Below are 16,390 nucleotides of genomic sequence, written 5' to 3' on the forward strand. Positions count from 1 at the left end.
GCTATGTTTATCAAATTCTGCAAGGTATTTGGTACAGTCACTTCAAAATTGTTGCGCGAGCTCTACACAGTATTTAACAACTCTCTCGTTAACTGGATTGGGTCACCATAGTGTCACTACTCGTACTGTACATTAATGATTAACCTTCTTACTTGACTGCCAATATATACGTTTATACGCTGACGACTGCGTACTTGAACAAACACCAGCCAAGCGACCACATTTATTCTTTTGGTAATTGTGTGAATAGCAGATGAATAAATTTCAGGAGCACCACGTACTCCCAGCGTCATAAGTTTGAGAACCGCGAGAGCCGAGGAAAAATCTCAATTTCCACAGCCTGTAATTAGGATTTCTAGTAGAGGTGAGAAATCCGAAAACTAGCCTCTGGAAAAAACAGTGTTGCACGATTTTACTTGCCACAGTCAGTTGCAGGGAAATTCAAAGTTTCCAGAAATCGCACGATCCAGGAAATTTTGTCGCCGAATGTACGTGTCCTTCTATAAGCGTTTATTTACATTCTATTTTTTCATACAGAACCATTAAAATCAAAAGTACATGATTACAAATATATTGATGTTTATATGTCTAGCATCATGCCCTGATCATATCAAAATGATTTTGTCTAACGACGTACATAAAAAGCTCGAACATTTGCAGCGTACAAATTGCCCATAGCTCTTAAATACTAAAATAGTTGCTTACAAATCATCTTTCCCACTACTGCTGGAGTGTTTTGATGTAGGGAGCCCATAAAAATTTTCAGATCCTGAGAAGTTAGAAATTATTCACAAAAAAGGCAGCCCGATAGACCTACCGTCCTTACGATAGTAACTTTTTCCGCTTCTAAACTTCCTGTTCCACATTGACTGCTCTCGGCACTACGTATCCACATTGAGTTTTTGCACACCTTAATAAACTACCCTTACACTGCTTCTCCTGGAGACATACGTAAAATTCACGCAACCTTTATCAGCAGGAGCTATAACCATAATAATGTCGCACCCTATCACTCACGGACTGAAGCGTTTAAAGAGTTTTTTCGCACTAAATATTGCGTGAAAACTTGCGACCTGGAGCCGTTAGTTCTAACGTCGAATGAATTCTTGCTTGCAGTCAAACGTCATTGATCTGTTCTTTTTTACTGCTACATGTGTATTGTATTCTGTCGACGTATTTGTGCGATGTATCACTGTCTTTTTCCCTTACCTGCAGTAGCACTAGAGGGCTGTAGTATTTAAAAATAAACGAAAACAAGAACGTTTATTGAGCCTGAGTCACACCTCAAGAATGCTTCGACATTTCGTTGTTGAAATATATGGTATCTACAACGAGAATATTAAATAGTTTGCATTTAACTAATTTCGGAGTGACTACTATTGTATTAAAAAAGTGACTATAACACAAGTGTGTAGGGTTAAAAACGAATACGTCGCAATAGACATTTTATTCTCATGGAAGGACAGACGATCTCCCAACAGACAGTCGGAGCATCAACAACTTACTATATACTCGTGACGGCAGTCCTGCTAGGCTGAATTTTTACGTTTAAGAAATGCCGAGTTCGAATAGGGTGAGCCGTGGCTCGCAATTCGGTGCCATGTACTACTCTCCAAAACAATTCCATTAATCCACTGCAAACGCGCTGAATGATTGCTGGTAAATACACTTGTTGAGAACGTATATTTCAGGGAAGATAACACGTTAGAAAACGTCTAGGGACCCTACAAATCAGACTGGGCTGGATTGGGCAAAATGAACGCTTAGGTACAAAGGGCAAAGCCTACTGTGCGTAACGTTCAGCAAGAGTTCCAAACGGTTCAGAGCAGTGTACAAGTGAATGTGTGTGGATGACGGAACTTCTTGCACAGGAGCGTATGTGTCGGCTGTTGAAGGAAAAAAGAAAGTTCACCCAATGGGAGCGACAAACTTGAAGTAAAATCATACGAGTTCCTCAAGAAAAAACGCTTCGCAGTCGTAAATTTCTTCCAGTGATCGAAGGCCACACCACCTTTCCGTGTGTTCCTATGCTTCCTCTGAGCGTAGGAAGCGTTGTAGTGTCGCCCCTTGACAACCAAACCAAGGTAAATATACCTGGTAGCGAAGCTTCTATAGAAGTGAAGTCACTGAGCACGTGCTATACATGATTACAACGAAGGCGCCAAATAAAACAACGGACGAAGGAAGGAGACACGGGCAGTGGCGTAGCAACAGGGGGGGCCGGGGGGCCGTGGGCCCCGGGTGCCAGGGGCCAGCGGGGGGAGGGGGGGTGTCACATACGTCATACGTCTGAAGACACCCCTCTTTCCGCCGGCTACACCCGGGGGGGGGGGGGGGTGACAGAAGACCCATGGGCCCCGGGTGCCAGACGACCTAGCTACGCCACTGGACACGGGACAACCACGTAGGCGCGCTAACACCTAGTGCGCCTACGTGGTTGTCCCGTGTCTCGTTCCTTCGTCTGTTGTTTTATTTGGCGCCGTCGTTGTAATCATGTATAGAAGCCCATACGTTCAAAACATGGCGGTTCATCGGCGGTTCATGGGGCCTAGCGCCACCTGTACGAGGAGGGAACACTTCTGGTGGAAAAAAAACAATGACGCCATATCCGTTAAACGCAGAAGTGACGTCATTTTGTTCTCAAAGGCGCGAAATTTGTTTTGGTAGTCTGCCATTAGAGCTGTATATTTACATGCCCCACCATTGAGACTTGATGGGCGTTTCGAGCTTACAGCGCGGAAAGCGATGCAAGGTCAGCCGCACGGATGTCGAAATCGCACCCCTGAACAGAACATACTTTCTTTGGAGGCCGACGAGAGCTTTAGGTGTAGAGTGCTGGTTATATCGTTGGACGCGAAGCTTGGTTTCCCGGCGCAGTTGCACGAAAACAACTAGAATAAACAATTATCTGGCGGTGGTAACCCACTAGTTTGGGCCGATCAGGTTGAGAAACGAAGCTACCCGCGTCACCAAATTCAGACACGTCGTCAAGCAAAAGACAAAACGTGTTAGGGGGGCGTATTGTAACAGGTGAACATTACGAGCGCGCCTTAACACTTCAAGAGCTACATTGCTTTGCAAGCGATAGCTGCGTCAACGATGGGCGCTGAAAAAAAAGGTATTGATAATGATAAACTAAAATAGAGTTGTCTTTTCTTTTCTCGTCAGGCATATATAAAATTGATAAGGAATTTCATTTTCGTTGAATGACTAACTGTGCCTCGCTTTAATTTTAAATAACGCTTCTTTCCCAATGTTTGCTCACTGTAAACAAAGTCGCGCTTGAATCGCTGCTCCCATAACCATCCTTTCTGAAGTCGGTGACAATTTGTTCTGAACCGCTTTTCGCCCGAAGCTTCGCGACCTATTTGGATCGACCTCAACCCAACTTTCCACCACGCGGGGATAAAGCCAATCTGGAAACAGCGAAGTGATGTAGACGCGTCGACACGTTTGGAGGACAAATGCAGACGGGAAAAAATAACAGCAGCTGTAGAGAATTTGAAGGTCGTGCAGCGATTGTCGGTCGAAATTAAATTGCACCTGAGTGTGCGCGGGAGTAGCAACAGCAATATGGCTCACCTTCCGCCTTTCGGCACTTCGCAGGCTTTCCTGGCGTCTTTCCTGCTGTGGTCAGCGCTTGCCTCTGACGCCTTAGCTGACCGTCCCGACTGTGCTGCACTACCAGACGAATACGCCGATCATCACATCCCCGATAACTACTCCCTACTGAATCCATCCGGACAGCCTTGCCGAATCTACTACGCATGTGCGTCATCACCGGTGACGTAAACCCCTGGTGCCTTCTTTAACTCCCGGCCGTTCGACACCGTCTTCAGCGGGCGCGGGAGTAGCAAAAGCAATATGACTCGCCTTTCGGCACTTGGCAGGTGTGTAGGCGTTTTTCCTGGTACGCTAAAAAAAAAAAAAACTATGATCTCTGCTTCTCGCTACTTCCACGCCCACATGTGCTGTGTGATATTATTTGCGAATGTTTTCATATACCTGTGTTATTACTTTGTTGTGGTGACATCGAAACTAATCCTGGGCCTACCACACGGTCAGTCTTTTCTTGAAACAAAGACGTTACCTGATGAACAAATGACGGCCTCTTCCAGCTTCTGAAATAGGTTCAGTTGCGATCGGTTCAGTCCTCAAAGAATCAGACAGAATTGGTTGCTGATGTTAAAGCAATCAAAGCCAGCCCAAAAAATATAGAAAGCAAGATTTGCTGCATCCAAGAAAGACTGGATGCTCTTGAAGAAAAAGCAAATTCACTTGATCAATTTAAGGAACATGTCACGGGTCTCCAGAAATCTGTAGAAACGTGCAACACTAAGCTTGTTTCTTTGCAATCTCGGTTCAACGACCTGGAGGACAGATCGCGAAGAAACCCCAATTTTTTATGGCATCCCTGATTCTCGAGAATCATGGGAAGAATCTGACGCCCACGTCATTAACGCGCTAACAAGTATCATCGGTAATCTACCCGACATGGCAATCGAACGCGCTCATCGTCTCGGTTCGTGTTCACTTGATAAATGCCACCTCATTATAGCCAAATTCAGCAACCACAAAGCAAAGGAAAAGGTGCTTTCCGCGCGTAAGCTCCTAAAAGATAAAGGCATCGCGATCTGCGATGACTACTCAGCTGCCACCCGCCACATTCAAAGTGTGCTGATTGCCTTTGGAAAGAAGTTACAGAGCAAACCCCTGTTTAATCTTAGATACAACAAAATAGTCGTAAAGAAGCAGTATGTGTACGATCATGTGACAGACAGCGTGTTAGAGTGTAAGTCACAAAACGCGCGTATTAACACCGAGACGTGTATTGCACCAACTTATCGTCCATAGGAAAGTGCGAGGGGCAGTGGAAGACACTTATCCCCCGTGTCTGTCCTTTTCACTAACATTTGAAGCATGAAAAACAAACGTGACTCGTTCACTTCCACAGTAGACGCGTTTAACCCAGATATCATTGTACTTACCGAAACCTGGCTGCATCCACACATTAGAGGCCATGAAACCTTCTCTACCGCACATCGCTTCTCAGTTTATCGCTGCGACCGTACGTCGCGTCAAGGTGGTGGCGTTCTTCTAGCAATTAATAAACGCCTACACTTTCAACTCGTTAATATTGCCACTAACTTTGAGATAGTCTGGGCACTTATCGAAATAAATTACGAAAAACTTATAATGGGCGTATGTTATCGCGCTCCTATGACGCTATTTCCTTCGCTAACGAATTACAAGACGCAATCAACATCGTCGTAACACGCTTTCCTTTTTCGCCCTTGTTTCTACTGGGTGACTTCAATATTCCAAACATAGCCTCGCATAGCAAACGCATTGTGATACACCCTTTCTCCACGTTAGCAAAATATTTTCTTGACTTGTGCGCACGGTTCTCTTTCAGTCAACTGATAACACAGTCCACCAGAAACACATCACAAGTTTCTAACACCCTTTACCTTCTGCTAACAACAGGACCCGATTTTATTTCGAACATTACTAACTTACCGTCCTTAAGCGATCACTCTCTTGTCTATTTCAACATCAACATTTCACGATCGAAATCAGAAAAAAATGATCAAGACAATTCACTACTATACGAAAGCTGACTTTGAATCAGTTAACAATGAGCTCTGTATTTTCCTTCACACTTTCCTGGCTGATTTCGATAACCGCAGTGTGCAATCGAACTGGAATGTGTTCATTACCAAAATTAGTGAATTAACGGGAAAATTTATCCCTACCTACACTTTTTCCTATAATGATAACGCTCTCTGGCACAACACCCACATTAAGCGCCTTTCTAACAAAAAGAAACGTTTGTAGAAATCAGCTAAAACATCTGCAAACGCTGAAATATGGACTGCCTGCAAACGCGCTACATATAACTACATAACAGCGTTTAAGCAAGCTAAAGATAACTTTTTAATGAACACATTTCCATCCATGCCAACTACTGATACGAAAAAGTTCTGGCGCACTATTAACCCAAAACATGACGACGCCTTAACCCTTCTTAACAGCACTGATAATGCAATTCCCCCTGTCGATTGTGCATCCGTTTCAAATGACGTTTTTACACGTAACTTTTCTAAATACGCTCATGTAACACGCCCAACTACACACCATCTTACGACTACGCCGCAATGTACCTTTTAATAATTGAACCCGTCGGCGTAGAAAAAATAATCGCATTATTCACTCTCATCTGCTCCTGGCTGGGACTTCATTAATGCAAAATTTCTAAGAAACACGAACACATATTGTTCCTTTATTCTTGCAAAGATCTTCCATCAATCACGTGACAAAGGTTCACTGCCTGCAGATTGGAAGGTGGGGAAGGTGATTCCATTCTACAAAACAGGTACTAAACATTCCCAACTGAACTACCGGCCTATTTCTTTAACCAGTACACCATGCAAAATTATCGAGCATATTCTGTTTTCTCCCATTGCCAACTTCTTAGAGAAAACTCGTTTTCTTTTTCTGAGTTTCAACGCGGCTTCTGCAAAGCATATTCATGTGACACCCAACTAGTATCATTGACGCATAAACTGAAGCTATTGCTTGACCACTCTTCAGTTGCAGCCCTAATTTTTTTAGACTTCGCAAAAGCGTTCGATAAAGTGTGACATAGCTTATTAATCTACAAACTGCCCCAACTAAACCTTGATCCTAAAATTTTGTACTGGCTTAAGGTTTTCCTCACTAAGCGTTCAGTTTGTTTAAGCTAACGATGTAACCTCTAACCTGAGTCCTGTTTATTCGGGTGTACCACAGGGTTACGTGCTTGGACCCCTCCTATTTCTCATATATATATTAACGACTTACCTTCCCGTGCTTCATCTCAAATTCACCTATTTGCTGACGACTGTGTAATTCATGCCGAAATAACTTGCGATGAGGATGTAACCAGGCTTCAAGCTGACCTAGCTTAACGCCATTTTTACATGGTGCAATTCATGATTAATAGAATTGAATGCTAACAAATGTACATTCATGCGTGTGTCTAAAACTACCAGTGAGCCACCTGTGTACTCCCTAATAACGCTCCATTAGATTTGGTAACAACTTACAAGTACCTTCGCCTTCAAATCGCATCAGATCTCATATGGAATACCCACATCGCTCATATATTAAGTAACGCTAACCGAATGCTAAGTTACTTACGACGCAACTTTTGCAAAGCACCTTCTTCCTTAAAATTGCTCCTCTATAAAACTCTAATACGATCCCAAACTTCGGTATGCTGCTTCAATCTGGAATCCAGGTCAAATAAACCTAGCGCACTCACTGGAAATGGTTCAGAATAACTCTACTCGTTCCATTCATTCTAACTATAACCGAACCGCGAGTATTAGTGCCATGAAATCTAGCCTTAACTTACCGTCCTTGTCATCACGTCGCAAAATGTTCAGTCTGTGTCTTTTTCATAAGTTATTTCATCACACACTGTTACGCAACAAACTTATTTCCCCGCCTCTGTATGTATCGCCTACACTAGATCACATTCATAAGGTCGGCATTCCATTATGCAGATCCAACGCTTTCTTGCAGTCATTTGTACCACGCACTTCTAAGCCTTCCCGCCTCGACGGCCATTATCGCAGATCACCAATTATTCAAGAACGTCATAGCTAGCACTGTATAATTAGGAACCCTTTTCTTCTCACTGCTCAACCTGTACTCACGAACGCCATAGTTAACTTTGTATATCTAGGTGCCATTTTTATTTGTTTTTGTATTTATATGTTTTTCTGCTTCATTAACTCCTGTTTGCTGAATTTACCTGTTTTGCTTGTAACCACTCCCCTCTATAATGCCGTAACGGCCTTGAGGGTATGCTAAATAAGTAAACTACATGCTGCCCTTTCCAAGAAGAGTCCGACGCACGCCACGTTGGAGTGCTGTCAGCCCGCACTGGAGAGTCTGTAAGCTCCATGCGTGTCGGCGCGACTGCCGTCCAACCTCGCTCAGGTGGAACAAAATTGTAGACACAGGCACAGTCCCTCCACGTACCGTTTTTGGGCTCCGTGGACAGGTCAGGGTCCTGGAGTGGTAGCTCGTCGACAACGAGAGACGTCGGCTCCACTTCCGGCTCTGAGAAAGACTCCACGGGACTGTGATCGTGCAGGTGCTCCATCTCGAGCTGCGCCTCATTCTGGGGCGCCTCCAGAATCGTGGACACGTCCTTCGGGGACCCGTCAAGCGAGTCCTCGTTGTCTGACAGACTTAAATCTGCGACAAGCCCACCGGCAGAGTGTAACGCAAAGTACGCGTACGATACAACATGACAGGAAGGAGGTGCAAACGATAAAGGACGCGAAACGAGCGCTGGCGCCACAGGAGAGCACGATGCACCTGCTGCTTCGTCAGTGTTATCCTAATGCGCAAGCATTCACACTGAGTTGTCCGTGCTTAAGATTACTCCGGGGTAGTTCAAATTGCGTGTAAAAGAACTATCCGTGAGCTGAATTGTTCAAAGCGTCTAACAGGTCTCCCAACTCAATAAAAAAAAAGGACGATCCATTCATTCAAAGAATGACCGTGCATCTCCTAGTCGAACGATCATCCTTGTTTTTCCGGCTGCACATAGACTGCATTGTTATACGGGCTACATCGTATCTCGGGTTTCAGTCTGCACAGATCACGGAACGGATGGACAGTAGTTTTGATAGGACATTAGCCGTCACCCTTTTTCACGTAGTGACCATATGTACTGTTCTACTCAAAGGAAATGACATCTGGTATACGCTACCTTTCAGCGTGCTCAGCAAAGCTATATAGTCCCTCTCAGCACTAAAGCTGTCAAAACAGCTTCTTGTTTAAATTAAAGAACACCATGACGCGATATCCCACGGGTAAATTCACACGAAGATCAAGAAAACAAGGCGCTTGATCCTACAAACCTAGGACTCTTATTTGCATGACTATTTGTTCGCTTCTAATTATTAGTGGCTTCTGATGCTGGAAGCACGGGAAACCACACGAAGTGGTCTTTAGGCCTCTACTAACGGTGACACGCTTCTGGTGAAAATTAGGGCATGTACGAATACCTTCGCGTGAAACGCAGCTTAATTCTCGGAGGGGTCCGCGGTAATGAGATGCATACGGTATAGAACGGCTGAACAAAATCCATCGCGGTAGAAGCAGCGCGGCATCAACATTCAATACGTTAAGACTGAAGCACTGTACCAACAATGACTACCTTGACTACTGTACAGCGGATCACGGTTCTCTGGGCGTGACCAGAGACCGAAAAAATTAACTTTAAGGAAAATGAATTATTCCGAGCTGCTGCTCGCCGCAAAATCGGAGCAACTGTTCGGGGAACGCCGCTTCGTGGCTACTATCAACCGTCTTTCCCCTCTAAAAGAATACCATTACATTTTAGAGGAGATCCCGTGGTCGGCGACATCACGTTCGAGTTCCGTAGCCGGGCCTTGCCAACCTCCTCGTCAGGCTGTGCCATGGCGGCCGATGACGAACCAAAGGTTGAAATGGCTCAACCCACTACGGGGGATAGACCACAAATCGGGCGGCAGTAGAAATAATTAAGATATATTAACAGTTACATCGATGAATAATCCTAGTAAATGAGATTAATTAGCTGAATCCTTATGAGTTCTAAGGAATATAATAAAAAGAACGTATGTGATGCCGTATTTAATTTATAAATGAAACAAACACTGCCATGTTAAATGATTAACGAACAGGCAGTCCGCGACGACGTCGACGTTGTGGCCTCAAAACATGGTTCACGAGGTGGATTTGCCACGCGAGGAGATAAAAATACAGCAAGAAAGAATGAATGACTGAAGAATGAAACGGTAAAAAGGAAAACACTATGGTGACATGAGATTTTGATTTGGCGTACTGCTATACTCAAAGAAAAAGAAAAAGTTAATCATATGACCGGATGGATAGATGGATGGAGATGGATGGATCATAGAGTTACTCTATGGGATGGATGGATGGATGGATGGATGGATGGATGGATGGATGGATGGATGGATGGATGGATGGATGGATGGATGGATGGATGGATGGATGGATGGATGGATGTCCTACCTAGGTTAAAAAAGAAAAAAAGAACAAGAAAAAAACGACGATGAACTCCCACAACCAAATTTTCTGACCCCCTACTGTGAACTTCGTTTTTGTACGTCTCCGTTTTTTGTCGTTTCCCTACTTTTCTTCCAACAATCTTCCAATCGCCTCTTACTAATCTCTGTTGCGGGCATGTTTACTTTTCCCCTGCTCTTACTGAACCCAAGGGCTTCAAGGAGGTCAGTAGTGCCTAAATCAACCGCTGGGCAGATGTCTTCACATTCTAATAAAACATGCTCCATAGTTTCCATAGCTTTACTGCAGCAAGCACACGCTTCTTCTTCCTTCTTATATCTCTTTTTAGAGGTGCGTGTTCTAAGGTATCCTGATATCGCTTCGAGAAGTACTGAGCTTCCCTTTGAGTTATCATAAATTGTTTCTTTCCTGATTTCGTTTTTTCCTCTTAAGTACTTACTCATGGCAGGTTTCTTTTCCATTGCCGCCCCCCATGAGATTATTACAGCCTCTCTGACTTTGCGCTTGACGGTATCTGTTGCCATGTTACTTATTATACCGGTCGCGTACTTGCTTGTAAGCTTCCTTAGTTCTTTTTCTCCATTGTGAATCAATGTTTTTCCTGTACAAATATCTGAACACTCTCCCAGCCCATTTACTTTCTTCCCTATTCCTCAATCGTTCTTCATAATTAATTTTACTGTGAGCTTCCCTCACTTCAAAACTTCTCCAGCCCATATCGCCCTGCACAGCTTCATTGTAGTCTTCCCATGAGCGTCCAATGCGATGCGTCCCACTTACCTTTGGTTCCCATCGAGTCCTGATTGTACATCTGATTTCAAGCAAACAACCGCATTTCCAAAAGTAAGTCCTGGAATCATTACACCTTTCAACATACCCCGGAGCACCTCGTACCTATTGTATCCTCATAGTGCTCTGTGCCTCATTATGGCTGCATTTCTCTTCCCCTTTACTGTTACTGTTCTTTCCTGCTTCCATATATCTATTGCCTTCGTTTATCCATATACCAAAGTATTTATATTCCTTTAGCCGAGGTATATCCTGGCCCTGTATTGCCACTGTATGTTCACTGTTTTCATTGAATACCCTAACACCTGATTTTCTAACACTTAATTTCAAACCCAAATTCTCGCCTTCCTGTTCCCAGACATTAGCCAGACGTTGCAAATCACTTTGATTGTTAGCTATAGCAACACAATGTCGTCCACGTAACATAAACCTGGAAGCTGCCTCTACTACTGTACCCGCCTGCTTGTAAGAGAGAATAAACCCGACATTACTTCCTTCTGGCACCCTTTCCATCCTCACCGTGTACATCATAAACAGCAATGGGGATAAAGGGCACCCCTGCCTCAGTCCCTTGTTTGAACTTTCTGTTTGCTCCTCATCCCTTCCTATTCAATGCAAACGTGATTTTCTAGGTAAATCTCTCTCAAAAGCTGCAGACAATTGTCACCTAAGCCGTCCCTTTCCAGAATATCCCACAAAATGTTGCGGTCTATGTTGTCATACGCTCCTGTAATGTCTAAAAAGGCCACATATAATGGTCTGCTTTCTACTCTTGATATTTCAATACACTGAGTAAGAACAAACAGGTTATCATCCAAACGCCTACCTATTCTGAAGCCATCCTGAAGTTCTCCCAAAATGCCATTATTCTCTGACCATGCTTGCAGCTTTATTTTGATTGCCTGCATTGCTAGCTTGTATATTACCGATGTAAAGGTCAACGGTCTATACGAGTGAATTCTATCTTTCTCCCCCTTACCCTTATAAATTAAATTAATTCTACTTTGTCGCCAACTGTCTGGTATTCGTTTAGTTTTCAAAGTTTCTTCCACTGCTTTCACCAGAGCTTCCTTACTTTTTGGTCCTAGTTCATTAATCAGCCTAACGGGTACCTCGTCTAGCCCTGTGGCTGTACGCCTACGAATTTTCTCTTCGGCTTTTTTCCAGTTGAAATTTGTCGACAAGCCCTAGCAGGCGACATTTTGCGGAGGCATTCATAAACTTATGGATAGCCACTGTAATTGACCCGTGGCTGGCGCCCAACTGACATGCGGCAAAGGCCAATAAATTTGAGTGCTATAAAGTTAAACTTAGGTGAGTTGTCGGAAATTCGAGGAACATTCTATGGAGCGGGAATTAAGCGACAACAGGAAAGAAAATGATCAATTGTTCCAGGTCTTTTACAAAAATTATGCAGATCAAATGCAGATGTTGGAACCTATTGGAGACGAAGAGGCTAATTTAATGCTATAACACCAAATCAAGCGAATGCGCAGTGTGAGACGTATATGCAGCGATATCACAAGGACGAATGCGATGTATGTTGCTTGGCAAGGGAAGAATGTTGATGACAGGTATATGTATACACATACATACAAACAAATCTGCGTACATTTGAGCATTCTGTGCCTTTTTTTTGTTACAGCTACATATACCCATTCTGGAGAGAGACAGAGAGAGAAATATTTATTGTTGTTCAGCAGATTAATTAGAAGGCGGCCTCAGTCCAGGCCACCTCTGTGAGCATACTTGATGGCGGATAAGATGTGCGCTGCCATGCACCCTTGCTCCTGGAGTACGGCCACCGCCGTAGTCAGCCACCGGTCCACCTTCTCGCGAGGTCTCACAGATGTAGTAATCGCACCGCTGGCACGAGTTGTTGGGGTCTCGGTGCTGACGCCCGTTATTGCCAATGGGTCGCAAGCCCCAAGGGTAGCGTTGGCCTGGCGGCCTGGGGCACTGGAAGCATCCGAAGGTCCCGGCAAAGCAAGAGAAGACTGGTAACAGAACAACTTGTTTATTCTAACATAGCAAAAGAGCGGCCGGTCAGGTCGACCGAAGTGGAGAGACGGGAGAGCACGTAACTCAACAGTACAAATCGGAGCCTCTCCCCTGGCGTCCGGGGGCAGCTGCTCTTATACTCTCGGCGTCGCGGTCCAAAAGGGAAGGTCACGGGATGAAGGTCACGGGACGGCGGAGCATGAGCCCACGACGGCGCGCACGGTCGAGCCGAGAGACCTGCTGAACCGAGTGTAGTGACGCATCGCCAACCCTCACTTGGGGAGCTCCGCTCCCCGGCTGCCGCGCTTTGACAAGCGTGGGCACACACACACACACGCACACACGAAGACACGTGGCACTGAAACACGCCTGGACACGCTTGGCGGGGAGGCGTTGCGGCGGCGTCGAACGGGCCAAAATGTCCGCCGCTTTGAACGAAGCCCCGGCGTCCGTTGCATCCGCGCCGGCATTACCGCGCGTTGTAGGCGAAACGTAACAGACCGCCCCGCCGGGGGAAGGAGATCCCGATGGTCAGGGGACTGCATCCGCTGTCCGGAGGGATGTCGCTCGATGATGCTCATAACCGTAGTCGGGCGTCCTTTGGCGTTTCTTGAGCGCAGCGCACAGAGAAGGCCTCGTTCTCACGTTCAGGTGCACACAGGACACTGCAAAGTGACTTCGGGAGAGTTGACATTTTTGTTCTCGTTTCCGGCAAGCGTTAGAACTACGCCGAAAGTCAACCGCTCAGTTAGCAAGCACGGCACAACCCTCACTAAGCCCTGCCAGGCTCTTTCCCCTTTTATACTGCTGCCTAGTTCCTTACAGTAGTTTAGCAGCACTCAGAACGCGTCCACAAATCGGAAAATTGCACTAGAAAGCACATCATCACTTTGAAACACTATACAAAAGCAATAGGTTAAAAAAAATCCTGCCTCAGGAAGAAAAACATCAGTAACAAGCAATTTTGAGGCTGATTCCCACGTTAGGGGCTTCGACTTAAGCCATCGGCGTTACCGTTGAGACTCCCCTTTTTGTAACGCACCTCAAAGGAATATTGTTGCAAAGCGAGGCTCCAGCGCAGGAGGCGGCCATTTTTGGGAGAGATGGTCTGCAGCCATTGGAGAGGGCAGTGATCCGTTTCAATGATAAACCTCGAGCCGGCTAGGTAACATGACAATTTCTGAACGGCCCACACGATACACGCACACTCTTTCTCGGTGGCGCTATACGCCTGCTCACGACTCGTCAGCTTACGACTAGCATACAGGACGGGGTGTTCTACTTCTCCATTTTCCCGTTGGCACAGTACAACGCCCATGCCTCGCTCACTAGCATCGCACTGAACAACGAACCCTTTTGAGTAGTCGGGCGATCGTAGCACAGGCTGGCTTGTTAGGGCGCTCTTTAGGGCGCTAAAAGCTCTTTCCTTCGTCTCATCCCAGACGACTGTTTGCGGCTCTGTCTTTCTTAGAGCATCCGTCAAGGGAGCCGCGATATCAGAGTACCTGGGGATGTACCTCTGATAGTAGCCGGCGACACCTAAGAACGACCGAATATCGGTCTTCGTGCGCGGTTGCGGGAAGTCTCGCACAGCGGCCACCTTTATTTCAGAGGGGCGGCGACGACCCCGACCAATCACGTGTCCGAGGTAGACAACCTCGGCCTGTGCTAACTGGCACTTGGGAGCCTTGACTGTCAAGCCCGCATCGCGCAGGCGGGTTAGCACTGCCCGCAAGTGGGCCATATGCTCCGGCCAGGATGCGGAGAATATCGCTACGTCGTCTAGATACGGTAAAGCGAATTCTTGTTGTCCCCGCAACACTTTATCCATGAGGCTTGAAAAGCAGTATGGCGCGTTCTTCAAACCAAAACTCAAAACTTTAGGACGGAATGTCCCCATTGGTGAAATGAACGCCGCATACCTACTAGCCTCTTCTGTAAGTGGAACCTGCCAATAACCCCTGACAAGATCTAGGGTGGAAATAAACTGAGCGCTACTCACTCTCTCAAGGCGCTCCTCGATGTTAGGGATCGGATAAATTTGATCCTTAGTGATGGAATTAAGCCTGCGGTAGTCGACGCAAGGACGAGGTTCCTTGCCCGGTACCTCAACTAAAATCAAAGGGGAGGTATAATCACTCTCACCCGCTTCAATAACACCGAGCTGTAGCATTTTCTTTACCTCAGCCTCCATAATATCGCTCTGGCGGGGTGACACCCGGTACGCCTTGGATCGTACTGGCTCTGGGGAGGTAAGTTCTATGTCATGAGTAAGGACAGAAGTCCTACCAGGCCTCTCAGAGAACAGACCTTGAAACTCTTGTAAGAGCTGGTGTAGTTCGGTTTTCTGCTCAGGCGACAGCGATGCTTTACTTATTAAGTCACTAATGACTTGATCGGTGTCTTTCCTGTTCGTCACTGAGCCTAGTCCCGGAAGCTCGACCGGAAGCTCTTCGGGCACGTTTACCATCATGCACACCACTGCTTCCCGTTGCTTATAGGGTTTGAGCAGATTACAGTGGTAAACTTGCTGTGCTTTCCGCTTTCCTGGCAGACTCACCACGTAGTTAACGTCCGACAGTTTTTGAACAATCCGTGCTGGGCCCTCCCACTGCACGTCGAGTTTGTTCTTTAGCGATGTGCGCAATATCATGACCTCATCGCCCACCTCAAAACGACGGGCCCTGGCTGTCCGATCATAATAAACCTTGGCCCTCTGCTGGGCCTCTGCCATTGCTTCACCTGACAACTCCTGTGCCCTTCTTAAGCGTTCGAGGAGCTTAAGCACGTACTCTACCACGACTGGGTCGTCGCCCCTGCCTTCCCATGATTCTCGAAGCATGCGAAGCGGAGATCGCAGCGAGCGACCGTACACCAGCTCAGCTGGCGAGAACCCCGTAGCCGCATGCGGCGCGGTTCTTAAAGCAAACATCACTCCAGGCAGACACAGCTCCCAGTCAGTTTGATGTTCAAAACACAATGCTCTCAACACGCGCTTCATGACGGAGTGGAGCTTCTCAACGGAATTCGACTGGGGGTGGTGCACTGAGCTGTGTAACAGCCTTACCCCGCACCTTTCGAGAAAGGCTGTCGTCAAAGCGCTAGTAAACACTGTACCCTGATCTGACTGGATTTCTGCAGGAAAACCAACTCGCGCAAATATGGACAGTAGTGCATTGACTATCTCAACTGAGCTGAGTTCTTTAAGCGGCACTGCTTCAGGGAACTTTGTCGCTGGGCAGATCACAGTCAAAATGTGTCGGTACCCCGTGGCTGTTACCGGCAGAGGTCCCACTGTATCAATAACGAGCCGTCTAAAAGGCTCCGTAATGATAGGTACCAACTTCAACGGCGCCCTCGATTTGTCCCCTGGCTTGCCCACCCGCTGACAGGTGTCGCATGTCTTCACAAAGTGGTCTGCGTCCCGAAAACACCCTGGCCAATAGTACTCTTGCAAGAGACGGTCCTTAGTTTTCTTAACTCCTAGGTGTCCGGACCACGA

General features: G+C 46.2%; 1 protein-coding gene across 4 annotated transcripts in view; it reads right to left on the reverse strand.

Moving 5' to 3' along the window:
- LOC126547262 (uncharacterized) overlaps nucleotides 1-16,390 on the reverse strand; it is a 92,345-nt gene that overhangs the window by 26,194 nt on the left and 49,761 nt on the right. For 2 of the 4 annotated variants that reach the window (XM_072288350.1, XM_072288349.1), the window contains exon 2: nucleotides 8,032-8,250. In XM_072288350.1, coding sequence (XP_072144451.1) covers nucleotides 8,032-8,250 — 219 coding nt within the window. Of the gene's footprint in view, nucleotides 1-3,582; nucleotides 4,209-8,031; nucleotides 8,251-9,399; nucleotides 9,469-16,390 lie in introns of those variants that run through there. The other 2 variants (XM_055062834.2, XM_055062835.2) reach the window with 2 other exon arrangements.

This window comes from Dermacentor andersoni, chromosome 1 (genome assembly GCF_023375885.2).
Source record: "Dermacentor andersoni chromosome 1, qqDerAnde1_hic_scaffold, whole genome shotgun sequence".
Classification (NCBI taxonomy): Eukaryota; Metazoa; Arthropoda; class Arachnida; order Ixodida; family Ixodidae; genus Dermacentor; species Dermacentor andersoni.